Source organism: Arachis ipaensis, chromosome B8, assembly GCF_059453495.1.
Source record: "Arachis ipaensis isolate K30076 ecotype BB chromosome B8, ASM5945349v1, whole genome shotgun sequence".
Classification (NCBI taxonomy): domain Eukaryota; kingdom Viridiplantae; phylum Streptophyta; class Magnoliopsida; order Fabales; family Fabaceae; genus Arachis; species Arachis ipaensis.
The window spans coordinates 128,307,315-128,327,915 of record NC_142443.1 but is presented as its reverse complement, the minus strand read 5'-3'; the positions used below and the strand labels follow the sequence as shown (position 1 = coordinate 128,327,915).

General features: G+C 34.2%; 3 protein-coding genes and 1 pseudogene across 7 annotated transcripts; 1 reads left to right on the top strand and 3 right to left on the bottom strand.

The window, feature by feature from the left end:
- Positions 1–474: 474 nt before the first annotated feature.
- Positions 475–1,382, bottom strand: LOC148549815 (uncharacterized). Its single transcript, XM_088495793.1, has 2 exons — positions 1,190–1,382; positions 475–1,088 (listed from the first exon to the last, which is right to left on the bottom strand). The coding sequence occupies exons 1-2, from the start codon at positions 1,380–1,382 to the stop codon at positions 475–477; spliced, it is 807 nt and encodes a 268-aa protein (XP_088351919.1).
- A 2,411-nt stretch (positions 1,383–3,793) lies between these two features.
- LOC107611603 (sugar carrier protein C pseudogene) lies at positions 3,794–4,366 on the bottom strand (annotated as a pseudogene).
- Positions 4,367–9,403: 5,037 nt separating this feature from the next.
- LOC107613552 (E3 ubiquitin-protein ligase DIS1) lies at positions 9,404–13,399 on the top strand. Of its 3 annotated transcripts, XM_016315607.3 has the most exons (5): positions 9,739–9,777; positions 10,247–10,332; positions 11,132–11,364; positions 11,819–12,205; positions 12,690–13,399. In XM_016315607.3, exons 3-5 carry the CDS (start codon positions 11,158–11,160, stop codon positions 13,008–13,010), a joined length of 915 nt encoding a protein of 304 aa, XP_016171093.1. In that variant the 5' UTR covers positions 9,739–9,777; positions 10,247–10,332; positions 11,132–11,157; the 3' UTR covers positions 13,011–13,399. The 3 variants fall into 3 exon arrangements, with proteins under 3 accessions (XP_016171092.1, XP_016171093.1, XP_088352461.1); XM_016315606.3 differs by lacking the exon at positions 10,247–10,332 and having other exon boundaries at positions 9,404–9,777; XM_088496335.1 differs by lacking the exon at positions 9,739–9,777 and having other exon boundaries at positions 10,047–10,332.
- A 101-nt stretch (positions 13,400–13,500) lies between these two features.
- Positions 13,501–18,074, bottom strand: LOC107613672 (uridine 5'-monophosphate synthase). 3 transcript variants are annotated; one of them, XM_016315772.3, is made up of 9 exons: positions 17,894–17,998; positions 17,511–17,617; positions 16,177–17,032; positions 15,808–15,891; positions 15,573–15,655; positions 15,389–15,476; positions 15,051–15,305; positions 13,941–14,314; positions 13,501–13,567 (listed from the first exon to the last, which is right to left on the bottom strand). In XM_016315772.3, exons 3-8 carry the CDS (start codon positions 16,942–16,944, stop codon positions 14,186–14,188), a joined length of 1,407 nt encoding a protein of 468 aa, XP_016171258.1. In that variant the 5' UTR covers positions 16,945–17,032; positions 17,511–17,617; positions 17,894–17,998; the 3' UTR covers positions 13,501–13,567; positions 13,941–14,185. The 3 variants fall into 3 exon arrangements, with proteins under 3 accessions (XP_016171258.1, XP_016171257.1, XP_088352460.1); XM_016315771.3 differs by lacking the exon at positions 17,511–17,617 and having other exon boundaries at positions 17,894–18,074; XM_088496334.1 differs by lacking the exons at positions 13,501–13,567; positions 17,511–17,617 and having other exon boundaries at positions 13,984–14,314; positions 15,051–15,169; positions 15,254–15,305; positions 17,894–18,058.
- Positions 18,075–20,601: the final 2,527 nt, after the last annotated feature.

The following is a 20,601-nucleotide window of genomic DNA, read 5'->3' as shown; positions in this document are numbered from 1 at the left end:
AACAAGCTTCTGCGCTAACGCCACCCAAGTGACATTAGAATCCTTAGGTAGCGTAGATGACTGGAAAAAACTCATTACAGTTGCAGTAAAATCCCTTCCCACTTCTTCCCAACACCTCTTGATGAAATTCATATTGTACCCATCGCTACCCGGTGCCTTAGTTGATTCGCAGTCCCAAACAGCGTCCTTTATTTCTTCAACTGAAGGCATTACCTCTAGCTCCGCTGCCTCTACCTCACTTAACTATTTTACCAGTCCATCTCGGAACCCTATATCAGGCGAGGTCTCCTGATGGTACAAGTCCTTATAGAAGTCTCGTATAGCAACCTTAATCCTGGCTTGATTCCTTACTAACCTTCCATTTATAAGTAAGGCATCAATCTGATTGTTCCTTCGTCGAGCTGAAGCTAAATTGTGAAAGTCTCGAGTATTTTTGTCCATCTCCTTTGCATGCCTAGACCGTGACATCTGCTTCTAGTGTAGCTCCTTTCTAATATACCATTTCTTGCAAGAACTCACAAGTGCCTTTCTTCTTGCTTCTAGAGTCCCATCATATATGCCATTACTCACCAAATCGTTGACCTTCTTGATCTCGTCCTCGAACTGATTAATCCTCAAATCCATGTTCCCAAACTTCTCCCTATGCCATCTGCCCAGCGGAGCCGTCAAAACCTTTAACTTGTCCATGAATTGTATCCCACCTAAGCTCCTCCACTCCTCCTTTACCATTCTCAAGAACCCCTCGTGAGTAAACCAGGAATCCAGGCTCCGAAAAGATCTCAGCACCCCTCTTCCCCTTGTGACATCCACAATTAGTGGACAATGGTCTGACAAACCTCTAGGCCCTCCCCTTAGCCTAGATTCTGGAAACTCCTCCACCCACTCCAAACTAACCAAAACTCTATCAATGCGACTGCACGACTGGCCCCTGAACCATGTGAATATACGATCAGTTAGTGCTAGGTCCACTAACTCCATATCCTGAATCCATGATTTAAACTCTACTGTAGACCCTGGCAAGGAAGTAGCTCCTTTTCTTTCCTCCACCTGAGTAATCTCGTTGGAATCCCCCAGATAACAAACCAGAACTTGACATAACCCAGACAAGAAGCTTAACGCTTTTCTTCCCTTGTGTGCGCACCATAAACCAGACAAAAAGCACAACATAAATTATTTTTTAACAGTATACCATCCACACACAAGTATCTATCCCCTTTGTAGCAGTTGTTTATCTTAAAAACCGTTTCATCCCACATCAACAGGAGTCTGCCTGATGCACCTTTCGCCCCTACAAACTCCCAGCCAACTGCATCATTTTTCCAGAGTTGCACTACATCAAATTTAGACAATACCACTTTTTTTGTCTCTACCAAGCGTAGCATATTCAGTTTAAAAATTCTTCTAAAATTCTTCACCATACTCAATTTTCTAACCCCCGCCAACCCCCTAACATTCCATGAACTAAAAATCATTTTAACGCTTTTATACACACCTTTTTTCAAATTTTTGGGCGACTTCTTCTAGCATTCTCCTTCTGCTTAGCTTATTTTTTCTTCTATGCTAGTACCTCATTCTGTGCTTGGAGTATGGTCATAATTTCGTCCTTCTCATTGTACTGCACTGCTCTAGACTCCACTGCAAGCTCCCACGCCTCCCTATTTTCTTGCATATTATATGCCCACTTATTTTCCGACGTTCCAGATCCAGCTTCACTTCCATCATCACAGGTCGCATTACCTAGACCTTGTGAAGTCCTCCCAATGTCATCATTACCTAGGTCCAAATCTACGGGAATGGATCCTCTCAATTGTTGAAAAAAATTGAGGGAGAAAAGTGTGATTTATAACCCTTCAATACACTCTCTCTCATGTTTTCTCTTGGTCCCACTTATAACAATTAATGGTAAGAGATTACACTTTACTCTCTCAATCTACTTAATATACTAAAACTGGATTTTCCCCCCAACTAATAAAAGTGAGGTGTCGATTCCTCGTGAATCCATTTTCCTGCCAAAATGAATGCACATTTTTTCTTCTAAGTTTATTTTATAAAAATATCTTTATTATACTTATACTATAATTAGCATTTAAGTAATAATGCATAATTATACTAATTTAGGAAAATATCTTTATTATAGTTATATAAAATTAATATTTAATGCATTATTAAACTACTTATCAATTATCAATCGAAAATATTTTTAATTATTATTGGGATAAGTATTGTTTTGGTCCCTAACGTTGAGAGTCAAAATCGAAACCGTCCCCAACGTAATTTTTGATTTAGAATCTTCCTTAACATTTTTTTCGTATTAAAATCATCCAATGTAACAATAATCTTTTGTTTTGGTATTTTTGTTAGAGACAAATACTCAGGCAAAGACGTTTAAAACGTGGGGTTTGATCTCATTCGTTGAATAGATTATAATATATTAGATTTTTGACACGTGACATAGATTAAATGAGTTATATTCTTAAAATTATTAATTTGACCCTGATACTAATTTTTTAATTTGTTTACAATTTAAATTTTTAATGAAATTTTATTAGATATTATTGTTTTTTATAAATTTTATAATACTATTTTTTTGTTTTTATTTAATTATCATTTTGATATTTTATTCGATCTTATCACGTACATGGCATGTGCATGGCACAGGTAATTACACTTGTTATTTCTCTAATTTTTACTTTTAGATCAATTTGATCTATCAATTTTAAGGCTAATAAAATTTGTTCTTTTAGTGTTATCTAAATAAAAAAGATATTTACACTCTAATAGTTTAAAAAAATATTTTTTATTTTTATTTTGGATATTTTTTCTTTCAAATTTCAGAAAAAAATATAAAAGTTTACATTTTATTTTTCTATGTATACTTTTTCTATTACAAAATTTAAAATAAAAAATAGAAACCAAATTTGGTTATACTAGGAATCAAACCAACCAAAGGGGACTATTACTCCATTTGTTCGAAAGTCTTCCTCATCAACAAGAAAAATAACATAACGTGGATCACTTTACAAAAAATTTATTTAAAATTGGCAAAGTTTGTAACAAACGAATAATAATTTTGAAAAAGAAGAAAAAAAGAAAATGATAACCATAAGAATAATAAAAAATAATATAAAAATTTAGCTATTAATTGATTTTCTAGTTATTAACTCATTTTTGTAAGTTCCTCACTTTTTTGTTAATTTAAGTAACGTAAAAGTGTCTATCATCACTTTAATTTTCTAAGCATATCTACTTAATATACTAAAATTGGGTTTTTCCCCAACTAATAAAAGTGAGGTGTCGATTCCTTATGAATCCATTTTCCCACCAAAATGAATGCACATTTTCTCTTCTAAGTTTATTTAATGAAAATATCTTTATTATACTTATACTATAATTAGCATTTAAGTAATAATGCATAATTATACTAATTTAGAAAAATATCTTTATTATAGTTATATAAAATCAATATTTAATGTATCATTAAACTACTTATCAATTATCAATCAAAAATATTTTTAATAATAATAATAATAATAATAATAATAATAATAATTATTATTATTATTATTATTATTATAGGGATAAGTATTGTTTTGTCCCTAATGTTGAAGGTTAAAATCGAAACCGTTCTCAACGTAATTTTTTATTTAGAATCTTCCTTAACGTTTTTTTCGTATTAAAATCGTCTAATGTAACAATAATTTTTTGTTTTGGTATTTTTGCCAGAGACAAATACTCAGGCAAAAACGTTTAAAACGTGGGGTTTGATCTCATTCGTTGAATAGATTATAATATATTAGACATAGATGCAAATAAACATCATCACCACAATAGCATACCACACTGGTAAATCACCGCGGTTTTCATCAACTCCGAACTTGGCTCCAATAGCAGCAGCTACTACGGCCTGACATATGATCATTTAGGTTCCGCCTTCTAGAAAAAGGGCTTTCCTACCTCACTTGTCAACCCCATAGATAGACACAACGGTGGCAGCCACATTTACGACGCCGGTGATGACGGCTGACATGAGAGCAGAGTTGTCCTTGAAGCCAATGGAGCGGAACAACACAGGCGCATAAAACATGATGACACTAATGCCCGTGAATTGCTGGAGGAATGGAATCATGATTGCCATGGTGAGGTGAGGCATGTACTTGCGCTGCAGCAGGTTCCTCCAAGGGTGTTCCACCTTCTTCGATTCCTCACTTGTAGCAATAAGATCGTTGAACTCTTCATCAATGTCTTCCACGCCGTGAACCTTCCTCAGTTGTTGCCTGGCCTTTTCGTACTCTCCACGCTCGATCATGGAGTTGGGTGTGTCTGGAAGGACTAATGATCCGATTGTGATGATGAGTGCAGAGACCATTGCCCCACCCAAGCTAAGCCTCCATCTTTGATATTTTCGAAGAAGTAGTTGAGCACATTCACTACTAGGATCCCAACTGTGATGGACAATTGGAACCCAATGTTTAAAGCTCCTCTGATTCCAATTTTTTAATTTATTTACAATTTAAATTTTTAATGAAAATTTTATTAGGGGTTTTCTTTATTTATTATTTTTTTTATAAATTTTATAATACTATTTTTCTGTTTTTATTTAATTATCATTTTGATATTTTATTCGATCTTATCACGTGCATGGCACGCGCATCGCACGTACATCGCACGGGTAATTACACTTATAATTTCTCTAATTTTTTTTTGATCAATTTGATCTATCAATTTTAAGCCTAATAAAATTTGTCCTTTTATTGTTATCTAAATAGAAAAGATACTAACACTCTAATAGTTTAAAAAATATTTTTTATTTTTATTTTGGATATTTTTTCTTTCAAATTTTAGAAAAAAATATAAAAATTTACTTTTTATTTTTCTATGTATACTTTTTCAATTACAAAATTTAAAATAAAAAATAGAAACCAAATTTAGTTATACTAGGAATCAAACCAACCAAAGGGGACCATTACTCCATTTGTTCGAAATCCTTTCTCATCAACAAGAAAAATAAAATAACGTGGATCACTTTACAAAAAAATTATTTAAAATTGGCAAAGTTCGTATTGAACGAATAATAATTTTGAAAAAGAAGGAAAAAAAATGATAACCATAAGAATAATAAAAAATAATATAAAAATTTAGCTATTAGTTGATTTTCTAGTTATTAACTGATTTTTGTAAGTTCCTCACTTTTTTGTTAATTTAAGTAACTTAAAGGTGTCTATCATCACTTTAATTATCTAAGCATATCTATCTACTTAATATACTAAAACTGAGTTTTTCCCCAACTAATAAAAGTGAGGTGTCGATTCCTCAAGAATCCATTTTCCCGCCAAAATGAGTCCACATTTTCTCTTTTAAGTTTATTTAATAAAAATATCTTTATTATACTTATACTATAATTAGTATTTAAATAATAATACATAATTATACTACTTTAAGAATATATCTTTATTATAGTTATATAAAATCAATATTTAATATATTATTAAACTACTTATCAATTATCAATCGAAAATATTTTTAATAATAATAATAATATTATTATTATTATTATTATTATTATTATTATTATTATTATAGGGATAAGTATTGTTTTGTCCCTAATGTTGAAGGTCAAAATCGAAACCGTCCCCAACGTAATTTTTTATTTAGAATCTTTCTTAACGTTTTTTCCGTATTAAAATCGTCCAATGTAACAATAATTTTTTGTTTTGGAATTTTTGCTAGAGACAAATACTCAGGCAAAAATGTTTAAAATGTGGAATTTGATCTCATTCGTTGAATAGATTATAAGAAATTAGACATAGATGCAAATAAACATCATCACCACAATAGCATACTACACTGGCAAATCACCGAGGTTTTCATCAATTCTGAACTTGGCTCCAATAGCAGCAGCTACTACGGCCTGACATATGATCATTTAGTTTCTGCCTTCTAGAAAAAGGGCTCTCCTACCCCACTTGTCAACTCCATAGATAGACACAACGGTGGCAGCCACATTTACGACACCGGTGATGACGGCTGACATGAGAACAGAGTTGTCCTTGAAGCAAATGGAGCCGAACAACACAGGCGCATAAAACATGATGACAATAATGCCCGTGAATTGCTGGAGGAATGGAATCATGATTGCCATGGTGACGTGAGGCATGTACTTGCGCTGCAGCAGGTTCCTCCAAGGGTGTTCTATCTTCTTCGATTCCTCACTTGCGGCAATAAGATCGTTGAACTCTTCATCAATGTTGCCTGGCCTTTTCGTGCTCTCCACGCTTGATCATGGAGTTGGGTGTGTCTGGAAAGACTAATGATCCGATTGTGATGATGAGTGCAGAGACCATTGTACCACCCAAGCTAAGCCTCCATCCCCATCCACCTTTGATATTTGCGAAGAAGTAGTTGAGCACATTCGCCACTAGGATCCCAACTGTGATGGACAATTGGAACTCAATGTTCAAAGCTCCTCTGATTCCAATTTTTTAATTTGTTTACAATTTAAATTTTTAATGAAAATTTTATTAGAGGTTTTCTTTATTTATTATTGTTTTTTATAAATTTTATAATACTATTTTTCTGTTTTTATTTAATTATCATTTTGATATTTTATTCAATCTTATTACGTGCATGACACGCGCATGGCACGCGTATCGCACGTGCATCGCATTGGTAATTACACTTGTTATTCCTCTAATTTTTACTTTTTGATCAATTTAATCTATCAATTTTAATGTTAATAAAATTTGTCCTTTTATTGTTATCTAAATAGAAAAGATACTAAATTACTAACACTCTAATAGTTAAAAAAAATATTTTTTATTTTTATTTTGGGTATTTTTTCTTTTAAATTTAAGAAAAAAATATAAAAATTTACTTTTTATTTTTCTATGTATACTTTTTCTGTTACAAAATTTAAAATAAAATACACAAACTAAATTTGGTTATACTAGGAATCAAATCAACCAAAGGGTCCATTACTCAATTTGTTCGAAAATCTTTCTCATCATAAAAAAAAATAACGTGGATCACTTTATAAAAAAATTATTTAAAATTGGCAAAGTTTGTAATGAAAGAATAATAATTTTTAAAAAGAAGGAAAAAAGAAAATGATAACTATAAGAATAATAAAAAATATTAGGGTAAAGTATATTTTTTGTCCCTGAAGTTTGATAAAAGTTTCAAAAATATCCCTAAGTTTTACTTTGTTTCAATTTTGTTCCAAAAGTTTTCGATTTGCATTAAATATATCCTTGACAGCTAATTTTTCAAAAAATTTAAGATCAATTCAACAACAATATCATAAGAACAACTCTCAACACAAGCAAATCAAACATAATTTTCATATATTATTGTTAGATTAGTCTTAAATTTTTTGAAAATTTAGCAGTTTAGGGTATATTTGATGCAAATAGAAAACTTTTGGGACAAAATTGAAACAAAATAAAACTTAGGGATATTTTTAAAACTTTTGCCAAATTTTAAGGACAAAAAATATACTTTACCCAAAATATTATAAAAATTTAGCTATTAGTTGATTTTCTAGTTATTAACTCGTCTTTGTAAGTTCCTCACATTTTTGTTAATTTGAGTAACTTAAAGGTGTCTATCATCACTTTAATTACCTAAACATATCTATCTACTTAATATACTAAAACTGGATTTTCCCCAACTAATAAAAGTGAGGTGTCGATTCCTCATGAATCCATTTTCTTGCCAAAATGAATGCACATTTTCTCTTCTAAGTTTATTTTATAAAAATATCTTTATTATACTTATACTATAATTAGCATTTAAGTAATAATGCATAATTATACTAATTTAGAAAAATTTCTTTATTATAGTTATATAAAATCAATATTTAATGCATTATTAAACTACTTATCAATTATCAATCGAAAATATTTTAATAATAATAATAATAATAATAATAATAATAATAATAATAATAATAATAATAATAATAATAATAATAATATGATAATTATAGGGATAAGTATTGTTTTGTCCCTAACGTTGAAGGTTAAAATCGAAACCGTCCCCAACATAATTTTTAATTTATAATTTTCCTTAACGTTTTTTTTTCATATTAAAATCGTCCAATGTAACAATAATTTTTTGTTTTGGTATTTTTGCTAGAGACAAATACTCAGGCAAAAACGTTTAAAATGTGGGGTCTGATCTCATTCGTTGAATAGATTATAATATATTAGAAATATATGCAAATAAACATCATCACCACAATAGCATACCACACGGGCAAATCACCGGTTTCCGCCTTCTAGAAAAAGGGCTCTCCTACCCCACTTGTCAACCCCATAGATAGACACAACGGTGGCAGCCACATTTACGACGTCCGTGATGACGGCTGATACGAGAGCAGAGTTGTCCTTGAAGCCAATGAAGCCGAACAACAAAGGCGCATAAAACATGATGACAATAATGCCCGTGAATTGCTGGAGGAATGGAATCATGATTGCCATTGTGAGGTGAGACCTGTACTTGAGCTGCAGCAGGTTTCTCCAAGGGTGTTCCACCTTCTTCGATTCCTCACTTGCGGCAATAAGATCGTTGAACTCTTCATCAATGTCTTTCACGTCGTGAACCTTCCTCAGTTGTTGCCTGGCCTTTTCGTGTTCTCCACGCTTGATCATGGAGTTGGGTGTGTCTGGAAGGACTAATGATCCGATTATGATGATGAGTGCAGAGACATTGCACCACCCAAGCTAAGCTTTCATCCCATCCACCTTTGATATTTGCGAAGAAGTAGTTGAGTATATTTGCCACTAAGATCCCAACTGTGATGGACAATTGGAATGCAATGTTCAAAGCTCCTCTGATTCTAATTTTTTTATTTGTTTACAATTTAAATTTTTAATGAAAATTTTATTAGAGATCTTTTTTATTTATTATTGTTTTTTATAAATTTTATAATACTATTTTTCTGTTTTTATTTAATTATCATTTTGATATTTTATTCAATCTTATCACGTACATAGCACATATATCGCACGAATAATTACACTTGTTGTTAAAAAAAAAAATTGAGAGGATATATTTTCCAAATCTACCACCCGTTCCTGAATCTCAACTGCACGTCTACACCTGAGACCTCGCCTTCCCTGCTCTTTGTCAAGCTTGTTAAAAAAATTTATATATATAACAAGACTGTTTTTTCAATTAATTTTGGTTGAGTTGATTCTATGACTAATCCAATAATCTAATAATTTGACCAAATCAATTTTATTGTCTATGATCTTGACTCGTAAACATACGACGACCAAAATGATTCACCGAACAATAATCGAACATTAAGCCGAGTATGAATGGTTGTTGGAGTTTGTTCATAAAATAAATTTTATTTATTTATGAAATAAATAAATTGAATATGGCCATTAAGGCATTAATTGAGTGTGTTAGACGAGGAAGTATGTGATGCACCTTGCCATCTAAGGTGCATGATACAGATCAACTCAGTTTGAATCCCTTTGCCATTTCCATCGAATCGAGAACTCTCTCTCTCTCTCTTCCTCTATACGCTCCTCTCACTCTCTCTCATTCCCTTTAATTTGAAAATTCTTGTTGCATCTGCATACGCGCACTCGTGACTCCTTTTCATTTATTAGTTTGTTGTGTGAACCCTCTCCCCCCTCACCCACCCGTAACAATAACATCATTCTTTCCCTTTTTGTTTTCGGTAAATTAAACCCTCTTTCTTATTTTGAATTTTCCATTCCTTTTATTCCTCTCTGTAATGAGCTTCTGATCATTCAGTCATTTCAGGTATTCCTTTCTTCATCTCTGTTTTTCCGTTAAGTTTTGTTGTTAGGCCGTTCCTGTTGACACGTTTTGATTAAGATTAGGGATTCCTGTTATTCTTGTTGGGGTTCTTTTTTAAGTGTTTGTTGTAGATCTGTGGAAGGTTTTGCCTTGAATCAATTGTGCTTTTATTTATTGTTTTCAAGGTTTAGGGTTTTAATTGTGTGGCATTTGGAAATGTATGGAACAGTTTGTTCTTTTCAAGGTTTGAAATGTGATCTCTGCTTTTTCAGCAGCGAAGCCCTTTTCTTCCAACTAGGTGGGATTGGTAGAATGAATCAAACCATGTGATAATGTTTCATAATAACTCAGATTGCATTTGTTTCTTTGGTCTATCTCCATGCCTATCTTGAATCATAGTAGTAGACAGATTGGAGAAAACACAGAGAACTAGTAGTGTTTGATCCATGCATCCATCCCTAATATCTCGCAGGGGCTGGAAAAGGCTTTTGTTGTGGCCGCTGTTGTTTATCTACTTGATAAGCAAACGTAGAAACCGAGGCTGGGAATATAGGTTGAGTAAGTGGAGGAATCCCTTTTGGCCGGAACTGAGATTAAGGCCTTAACTTTTTAGTTTTTGAAATGTCAATGATCAATCATCTTCATGTCTTTTTATGGTTGAAAGTGTCCTTATCTCTCATTATAAGTCGAACAGTTGATTACCTTTTGTTGGAAAAGAACTAAGCATTCCTGTTGGTCAATATAAAATTGGATTTTAGAATCAAATCATTGAAATGTTTGAATGACAAATGCTCATGCTTTTGGATGTTTGTTGTAATTTGTTTTCTTTCATAAACTTAGCTATCAAACATTTGTAATTTGTTAAGCATACAATGACTGTGTGCTATGTAAATTGGTTTTAAAATCAAATTAGATGAACACCATGCATATTTGATACTCTCAAGTCTCAATGTAGGAACATTTGCCATATAAAGGCAGAATTCATTCTTTGACTAGAGAGGTGTAATTAGAGTAAACACCCAAAATTGGTTCCCAATGAATTTCAGATCAAATACTTTGGTCCCCAACAAACTTTCATTACTGTGGAAGTCCCTAACAAATTCTGAGGGACTTCTAGAGTAATAAAAATTTGTTATGGAGCAAAGTGTCCATTTTGGAAATTTTTGGGGCAATATGAGTGTTTACTTGTATAATTCATTGGTTGTAATTGAGGAGATGTGCATAAGGTATGCATGTAATACCTAATTAATTATGTTCAACTGTGGTGAAAAAAAGGAAAATCAGTTATGTATTGAATTTGGTTACTCCCTTCCTGGTTGGTTCTAAAATTTTTCTCTTTTTGAATTACTACTCACAGGGCTGTTGCAGATTGCTTTTAATAGCATGGCATCAAGTAATCCATTCTTTGACGATATAAGGACCAAAACTGAAGTTGATCCCCCTCAAAATGAGGAGGCAACAGATGTTAGTGAATTAGTAAATGATCCTGCCCTAACTTCTCTCAAACCTAATGGGACTGTTTCAAGCAGTGTTCGTGAGCTTTTAGAGTGTCCTGTATGCCTGAATGCAATGTACCCTCCAATCCATCAGGTTGTTTATGTATTTGTGATGTTTTATTGTTGTTCTCTGGGTTGATGAGAAAGCAAGTGATAGTATTATAAAAAGTTGTGGGAGTCATTGTGCAATCTGGCAATTAAGTAGGAAATAATGGTGTTGCTGCTAATCAATAAGATTGCATTAAGAAAAAACAAAGAAAAACTTGGGATTCTTACACTTGTTAGGTATGTCACAAGGAAAAGCTAAGTGTTGAGGTGCTAGTTTTCTTATTCAAGATCAATATTAATTCTGTGATCTTGCGTATATGATCCAATTTTCAGAAGATTTGATATTTCTCCTAGCAAGAACACTATACCGTTGCTATATATAACTTGTTTAGTTTATTTATTTGTTGGCTTTACCGAAGATTTAAATTGAATATCGTCTTATATAGCAAAGTATTTTCAATTCAGAAATTAGGAAACTTATATTCATACTATTGTTGCAGTGTTCAAATGGCCACACGATATGCTCAGGTTGCAAACCAAGGGTCCACAATCGGTGCCCTACTTGTAGGCATGAACTTGGCAATATCAGATGTTTAGCACTAGAGAAGGTGGCTGCATCTTTGGAACTTCCTTGTAAATATCAAGGTTTTGGGTGTATTGGTATCTATCCATATTATAGCAAGCTGAAACACGAATCCCAGTGTGCATATAGACCATATAACTGTCCATATGCTGGTTCAGAATGCTCAGCTATGGGTGATATACCCTACTTAGTGGCCCATTTGAAAGATGATCACAAAGTGGACATGCACAATGGTAGCACTTTTAACCATCGTTATGTCAAATCAAATCCACAAGAGGTTGAAAATGCCACATGGATGCTCACGGTATTGTTTTGCCGAACTACCTTCTTATTTTCTCAGGAAATTCACTAGACAGTAGATTGTGTTATTTAAGTGCATGTTTGAAATTTGAATGGATGCGTGTTTGAATTTACGTTATTTTTTGTGAAAAAATCTTATAATAGATATATTTCATGGAGCATTTTTGCAATGATAAAAAATTAAATTCCTCCTATAATTAAGCAGAACCAAACATGCTAATTTTCGTTACAGCAAAGAAATTATGGAAATATAGAATTTATGCAAACTGATTAGGCTTTTATTTAATTAATAACAAAAATGTTTTCACTAGACTTCTCAATAATGAAACATTTCAAAAGCTGAATTGTATTTTTAAAGCTGTAATCAACAATTAGTGTGCAAGTTGCAAATGTTGCCGCAGTCTGTACAAGGGCCAGTTATGCACTTAATTGTGGCATTCGTCAAATTTGGGGTTTAGCTGATTCATAGATTTCACATTGGTTTATAGGTTTTCAGCTGCTTTGGTCAGTATTTTTGTCTACACTTTGAAGCTTTTCAGCTAGGAATGGCTCCTGTCTACATAGCCTTTTTGCGATTTATGGGTGATGATAATGAGGCAAAGAATTATAGCTACAGTCTAGAAGTGGGTGGAAATGGGAGGAAGATGATTTGGCAGGGTGTTCCTAGAAGCATTAGGGACAGCCATCGCAAGGTTCGTGACAGTTTTGACGGTCTCATAATTCAGCGGAATATGGCTCTATTCTTCTCCGGCGGCGACAGGAAAGAATTAAAGCTAAGGGTTACCGGTAGGATCTGGAAAGAACAGTGACTGATTAGAGAGATTGTGTCCTAGCAGCAATGGTATTAGAGTGAAGTAGTTTGTAGCGCAGCGTATTTCTTATAGTGATGAATATTCTGGTCATGTATTTTGTTTTGTCATGTCATTTTGGGGGCAAACACTCTTTTGCTAATCCTTGTATCAAATACATGAACAAGAAGTAATGGTGTAATGTACGATCACTATGATAATTGCCAATAGAGATGTAGAACCTTAGCCTGCTCTGTCTATGTTTTTTTTTTCATCTATAGTAGTCAATGGTTAAGAGAAGCTGAACAAACGTTCTTGTTAGGCATATTGATTGCTTGATTGGATTCAACTGTTTCTAGTTAAAACAATCTCTTTTTGTAATTATCAATGCTTGGTTGTGTGCTCTAAAACTAAACATGTCATTTTTTAGTTTTGTTGTTTGATAATAACATGAGATACTATAACGAAGTACTTAGCCACCATTAGATAGTTGGGTCTTGAGATTTGAATAGCTAAACTAAAGAGGGTGAATATATTTTCCTAGTCCTGTTTCACTAGTAAGAAAAAGATAAAATAATGTGTTGCAGAAATAAAGATGTTGAGATGGATGAGTGGTCATATACGATTGGATAAAATAAGGAACGAAGATATAAGACAGAGAGTTGGAGTAGCACCTATTGTAGAAAAATGGTTGAATTGCGTTTCAGGTGGTTTAGACATATAAGAAAAAAATCGACAGAATACCCAGTCAAGAGAATAGATGAGATGGAAGATGGACAATGGGTGAAAGGCAGAGAAAGACTTAAGAAGACCATCCATGAGGTGGTCAAACGAGATCTACATATAAACGGTCTCTCTGTAGACATGATACATGACAGAGCTCAATAGCGTCGTTTGATTCATGTAGCTGACCCCACCTAGAAAGACAAGGCTTTGTTGTTGTTGTTGAATGTGCTGCAGAACCACAAATGTAACGTCTCTATCAAAGAAACAGAAAACAAAGCCACTCCCCCCAAGTGCTGCTTCTACTTTTTTAACATTTATACAGAATGAAAACCTCATTTTTTATTCCGAGAGTATTTTATGAAAGCCTTTTATTTGTTTCTCATCAATGGAAGTCTTATTTCCTAGAATGTATCCTAATTGTTGGCCAAAAATAGCGTGCAGAAACAAAATTTCCTCATAATATAGGGTCCTCAGCTGCACTTGGCCAAATATGCATTCCATCCTTGAAGTCGGTAGTTGCGAGCCGTTTCAGCTGGATTACCTGACTTGATTATCCCGCGGCCCACTATGATAATGTCACTACCCCTGTCATGGACAACCTGAAATTCCATATGGAGAATTTTCAATTGCAGTAAGCTCAAATATGCAGAAGTGAAAAGCACAAGATTGAATCAGAAAAAGAAATATTGCATAGAGGCGTTTTCATCACAATATTAGAAGGAGCAAAATATGATATTAAAATCAACTCAGAACAAATAATACTTTAAACGAAAATAAAGATGGTTTGAAACTCAAACAAACAAGTTTGAGCAAATAAACAAAAGAAAAAAGAAACCCAAGTTATGGCAGGATAAGGCTACGTTGTTTATTTTCTTTGTTGTTGTATATGATATCTGCCACTTTCCAAGGGAAGTAAACGAAGATGTTTGCATTATTGCCCTTTATTTTCCATCATAAAGGTAATAACTAGATATTAGCATTGGATATAAATAATTCTTTCAAGTTTGACCATTTATTCCAAACTGAATTCGATGATGTCTAGTTACCAATACTATATTTAAACAACACAGGTCAATTGAGTTCAATATAGTATAGGTTGGAGCAACTTGGAGTACAATCCTAACTACTTGTAAGTGTGACAAGTATTTAGTATTCACCCTCCCCCTCCTTTCTTTCCTATTTATATTTATGGGTCTATTTGGTTTGTGAAGACGTTTTCTGTTTTCAAGATTTTGTAAAGAAAATAGTGAAAATAGAAAACGTCTTCACAAACAAGACAGGCACCAAGTTTTCATTCACGGCTATTTTCTGCTATAGCAAGATGCAGAAACTCACAGAATATGGAGTGTTATATTGCTGCCCTAAAGCATCACCACCAGTCACCATTTGAACTCCAGGAGTTGCATGAATGAAAGAGGGATTTATTGGTGCACCAGGCCATGATGCTGGATCAACTGATATGAAGCCGATAACAAAGTCAGAATGATCCTCAGCAATTTTAACTGCAAAAGTGGTATAATCTCCCTTAGCAAGGTTACCAGCTGAACTCATCTCGGCAAGCAGCAACAGACCCCTTCCACGAGGCAAACCCTTATTATGGTTCAAGAGGCATGTTAGTCAAGCAATTTAGGTCCAGCTACATTCAAGATAATGTCACAACTAGTATTATAGACCTTTAATTTCAGTCCATCCACGATTCCAGGACCAGAGATGATGTGTGCATTTACTATATCGGCCCAATCCAGTATCCGAAAGATCCCTCTGTAGAAAGCAGAGCCGAAACATGTCAAACTAAAGAAGAAATGGATGAAAGGAAACTTGAAAGAATAAAAAATAGGTGGGAGCATAAAGTCTTACCCTTCATACTGCATTGTCACTGTGTTACCAATGTCAGCAAATTTACGGTCCTCGAAGATTAAGAAGTTATGCTTTTCTGCAATCTTCGACAGCAAAAAGCATAGTTAGAGACAATTAGACCAGAAATGTAAAAGATTCTATTGAACATGATGCCTACAATCATGTAAGAAGAATGATGGTGCAAAAGTTTCTGCTATACTGAAGGGAAATCTTAGCTTATGTAGTAGTACTATACCGTGCGAAGTTTAGAACCGAAATCAGGAGTAAAATCAGGTAATATATCCACATGAGTTTTCAGCAAGCATATCTCAGGCCCAACCTGATGTGAACAAAATAAATAAAGAAAAATGAACACAGCCAAACAGGGTATCATATTTTATTTATCAAGGGCAAACTTCTCACTATAATCTGACTAATCATAGTAATACAAAGACCGAACATTTGTGTTGTATATAAGAGATGAAATTAATTGTCATGGACTAATTAAAAATATATTTTTTCTTTTTAAATAAAAGGAATCTGAAAGCTAATGACCTAAGCAAATGAAACCTTCCATAATGTAAAAATTGGTGGGGTGGCTTTTGCAGATGAAAGAAGTTTTCACCTTTTCAGCAATTTCAAGCAATTCAGCTGTAGTTCCAACATCAGCAGCCAAACACAGATTACTCTCTTTCTCAGCCATTATCTCGAACAACCTCTTTCCTGTTGGATTTTTCGACAACTTAGCCCTCTCCAAAAATGACAACTTCTTTAGCTTAGCTTGAGTTGTCAAAGCAGCAACATTCTGATTCTCCTCTAAGAACCTCATAACAATCCTTACCATTTCTTTGTCAAGCTTCCCCTTTTCGCTCAAAATCTTCACCATTTCTGTCAATTTAATAATTGAATGCAGCTTGATTCCATTGCTTTCCAAATTCGCTCTCCCACCTTGCTCTCTATCAATCAATACAACAGCATCACTGACCTTCAACCCTGCAGCACGCAGTGGTGCAGCAGTTTCCAAAACCGAAGTGCCACTAGTAACTAAATCCTCAACTATCAAGCAACTATGGCCGGGTGTAAAATCACCTTCGATGGCTTTAGAAGTTCCATAGTCTTTGATTTCCTTGCGGCGCATGACCATAGGGATATTTTGAGTTACTGATACACAAGTGGCAATAGGAAGAGCAGTGTAAGGAACACCACAGACAAAGTCAAATGAAGTAGAAGAGACTGAGGAAACCAAGGTCTGAGAAATTTGCCGGAGGACAGAAGGGTAAGATATAACAAGACGGAGATCTATGTAGATTGGTGACGAGATGCCAGATTTGAGTTTGAAGTTGCCAAATTTTACAGCTGAGATTTCATGGAGTCGAAGAACCAAAGACTCCATTAATAGCAGGGTTGACAATAATATTCCCTAACAGATAATGTACCTTTTAGCGTGTTCTTCAACAATCGTGTAAGACCCTAGGGAGAACCTGTGACAAGGTAAGCGACATAATTAATTGAAATGGAAGTTATAGAAATAAGGATGACAAAAACTGGCACAAAAAGTATCACAATATTCTTGCCTCATGACGAGTTAGAAATGGATAGATATCATTTCTTATATAAAAAGCATTAGAACTATAAACAAAGGCTTTCAAAATGATCACAATTAGATGACCTAATATAGCGGGGGTAAGATTTAGTTGTTATTGAACATAGTGGACACAAATAAATTTACAAATTGCTAAATAGAATGTGCCAAAACAAAACAAAACCAAGATTTGCAGCCCTTGCAATTTATGAAAGGTGCTTTGAAAGATTTTCAACTCAGAAACATAAACTACCTTTTTTGGTACAATGGTAAACAACCTTTATATTACAGTGAAACTTAAAAAAGCATAGAAAAGGGCATAAAAGAGCTAACAAATATAACAGAAATTAAAGTGACAAAATCAGCACCCAAATTACATAGATTCAAACAATCGATGCAGTTCCGATAATATTTAAGAAAAAAAATAATTGGCTGTTTCATCATCAGAAACAAATTTCAGCCACAATGAAGCAATCCAGAAAACCTATGAAAATGAAATAAAAAGTATTAATCAATACTGAAAAAAATAATCACAATAAATGACATGCAAAATGATCACGAGGTTTGACCAGTGAAACAAGTTCTCTTCTTTTCTTTTTTCTTTTTGGATAAACTACAATAAAATTAGCTCATAAACAAAACATAACCCAATGCTGTAACTCATATTATATATGTAAATAATTCAAGACTATCCGAAGCAAATTGAAAATTAAAGGGATTACACAAAGAAAGAAACGAATATTAGAGGTAAAAAAACAACCTTAGTCAAGAGCTTCAGCTAGAAAGAGAGAGAAGAGAAGAGAGATGCCTGTGAGTCTGTGACTGTGAGGGTTTCTAGATGCTCTGTGTTGAGTTGGTGAGCGGTGTCCCCAGAATTGAGACAGAGGCGGGTTCACAACTGAAATACGAGAATACCCATTCCGGTATTTTTAAAAAAGAGTAAATACCCATTTTCAAATTTTTTTTAACGGAAGGAAAAACTTTTCCCGGAGTCAAACGAGGCTAAATTTTTTCGATATGAAAGGTTTGTACATGTCTTTTCCAGATATGGAATATTGGAGTATTAGACTAATATGTGGGACAGCTTTTTTGTGAGTGTTAGGTTGAAGAACTCGGACCGTGCGAGTTCTTTGAATTTAAGTTTGGCTCAACAAATCGTAGGGTCCGATTTGAAATTGGTGAGATTTTGAATTTTTAGAAGATGGAAATCGGACCCTCTGTGTAGTTAGTAATGTGTAATTTTTTTGTGAAATGGGTTATGAAATCGCAGGGTGCGATTTGAATAATTTATAATTTTTTTTGAATGAACTAAACCTAATCGCAGGGTCTGAGTTGTTTGTGACTTTATATAAAAGTGTGTGAATGCTGGATCAGAGCAACCCGCATCTTCTTCTCCTTCTTCAATGACTTCTTTCTTCTAATTTTTTGTTTCTCTCTTTCTTCCATGCTTGGTATGATAGCTAAAAATTAGTACTCAAGCTTATGATCTAGTACTCAAATTTTTTTAATATCTAAAATTATAATTTGTAATATTAATTATTTATTTACTATTATTAAATTCAATTATTCACAACAACAATAATATTTAATTTCCTAACAATTATAACTAAAAATTTTAAAAAAATTTCAAAAAAAAAACGTTGTATAAAAAAAATAATAATTCATTTTACATTTTAAAATTTATTTTCTAAATATTAATAATTCACTTCCTAACAATAATAATTCAGGGTACCCTTTGGGAAGTGGCCTCTGCGTGACAAGTGTCCAACACTATACAAAACGGACCGTTCGTTTTGGTTGCTAGTACTCGGACCGTCCGTGTAGGTATTGAGATCTCGCACGGTCCGATTTCCATTACTGCCTGACACCACATTCATGTGAAGCCCCTCTCCTTCTCATAACCGAGTCTAGCACCAACTTAATTTCCATATACAAATTAAAAAGCGGTCAAACGACACACCCCGATTAAAAGAAGTACAAGATTTATATTTTTTAAAAAAATATTCTCTATAAAGAATTATAAATTGTTAAGAGACATAATATTTGATTAACATAATATTTGTGTACCATACCAATATCTTAGGCTAACAAAAGTAACAATCGAGAACGAGTCAAAATCTCCAAACAAATACTCTACGTACGTCGAGAATCTCGTACCACTCAAGCACGTAAACTGATCCTTATTCGCAATTCCTAAAAAATCGAGCACCACTCGAATGTTTAGTTAACGAATATTCCCTAGCACGCTATCTATTTAAATGGGCGAGTAAACCTCGTCAGGGGAGAGGAGAAAAATACAACTTAAGAGATTCCCGATCAAACAAAGCAATAACAGTCTCGTCTCTGTGATACTTTCTTTTATTTTTGCTCTTACATTTAATGCACACCTTACTGACTTGAGTATCGGAGTTCCTTTTGCAGGTTCCACGCCGAGGTCAACGGTTCCAGGAAGAACGCTTTCGAGCTGCTGATTCATCATCACTCGAGCTATACCTCGGAAGTATATTCCGCACGGAACATTTGGCGCCCACCGTGGGTCCCACCTCATTTTTAACTTTCATATCCGCCTTGTACTCTCTCTATTTCTTTCAAAAGTTGAAGCATGACGGACTAGTCAGATACTCAACAACCCCATCGAACCAATGCCGACCTCATGGCCGTCAACGCTGTTCTGCTTGCAGAAAATCAGGGGATGGCCGAGCTGTTAGCCACGCTGCAGGACAATGGCGAGAGGAAGAATGTCAACAAGAAGATGAATGCTGATCAACACGAGGAACATCAGTCAGAGTCTAATGCAAAGACAGGGAAAACACCCCCCAAAAACAGGGGACGACGAACTAATCCTTTCTCTGAAGAAATAATGAGTTTCAAAATGCCTAAAAATTTTACACTCCCTATGACTTTGGCACCATACAAAAGGATCGGAGATCCTAAAGTTCATGTCACAAAATTTGACTCTATGATGTTCTTTAATAGCGACTCCGATCCCATTTTGTGCCGATCCTTCCCAACCTTTTTAGATAGAGCTGCCCTATTATGGTTTTCTAATTTGCCTGCAGGTTCCTTAACCAGTTTCGATGAGTTTGCCAAACTATTCATCAATCATTTTGTAGCATCTAAAATCTATGTGCGAGACTCAGATTATCTCAGCACGATAAAGCAAGGGCAGCACGAGAGCTTGAAAGACTATATGACACGCTTCACAACAGTGGCCATGGAGATCCCTGACCTCAATCCAGAGGTGCAATTGCATGCCATCAAGATATAGAGTGGCCTCCGACTTGGGAAATTCCAGGAAGCTATCGCTGTTGCAAAATCGATGACATTGGAAGAGTTCTGGGACAAAGCAACCGGACAGATCGAAATAGAAGAACTACGCGAAACTCGGAGGAATGAAAGACAACCATTCAGAAAGGAAGAAGACAAGCCTTATAACAAGGATTCTAAAAAACCCTTCAAGCTAACTCT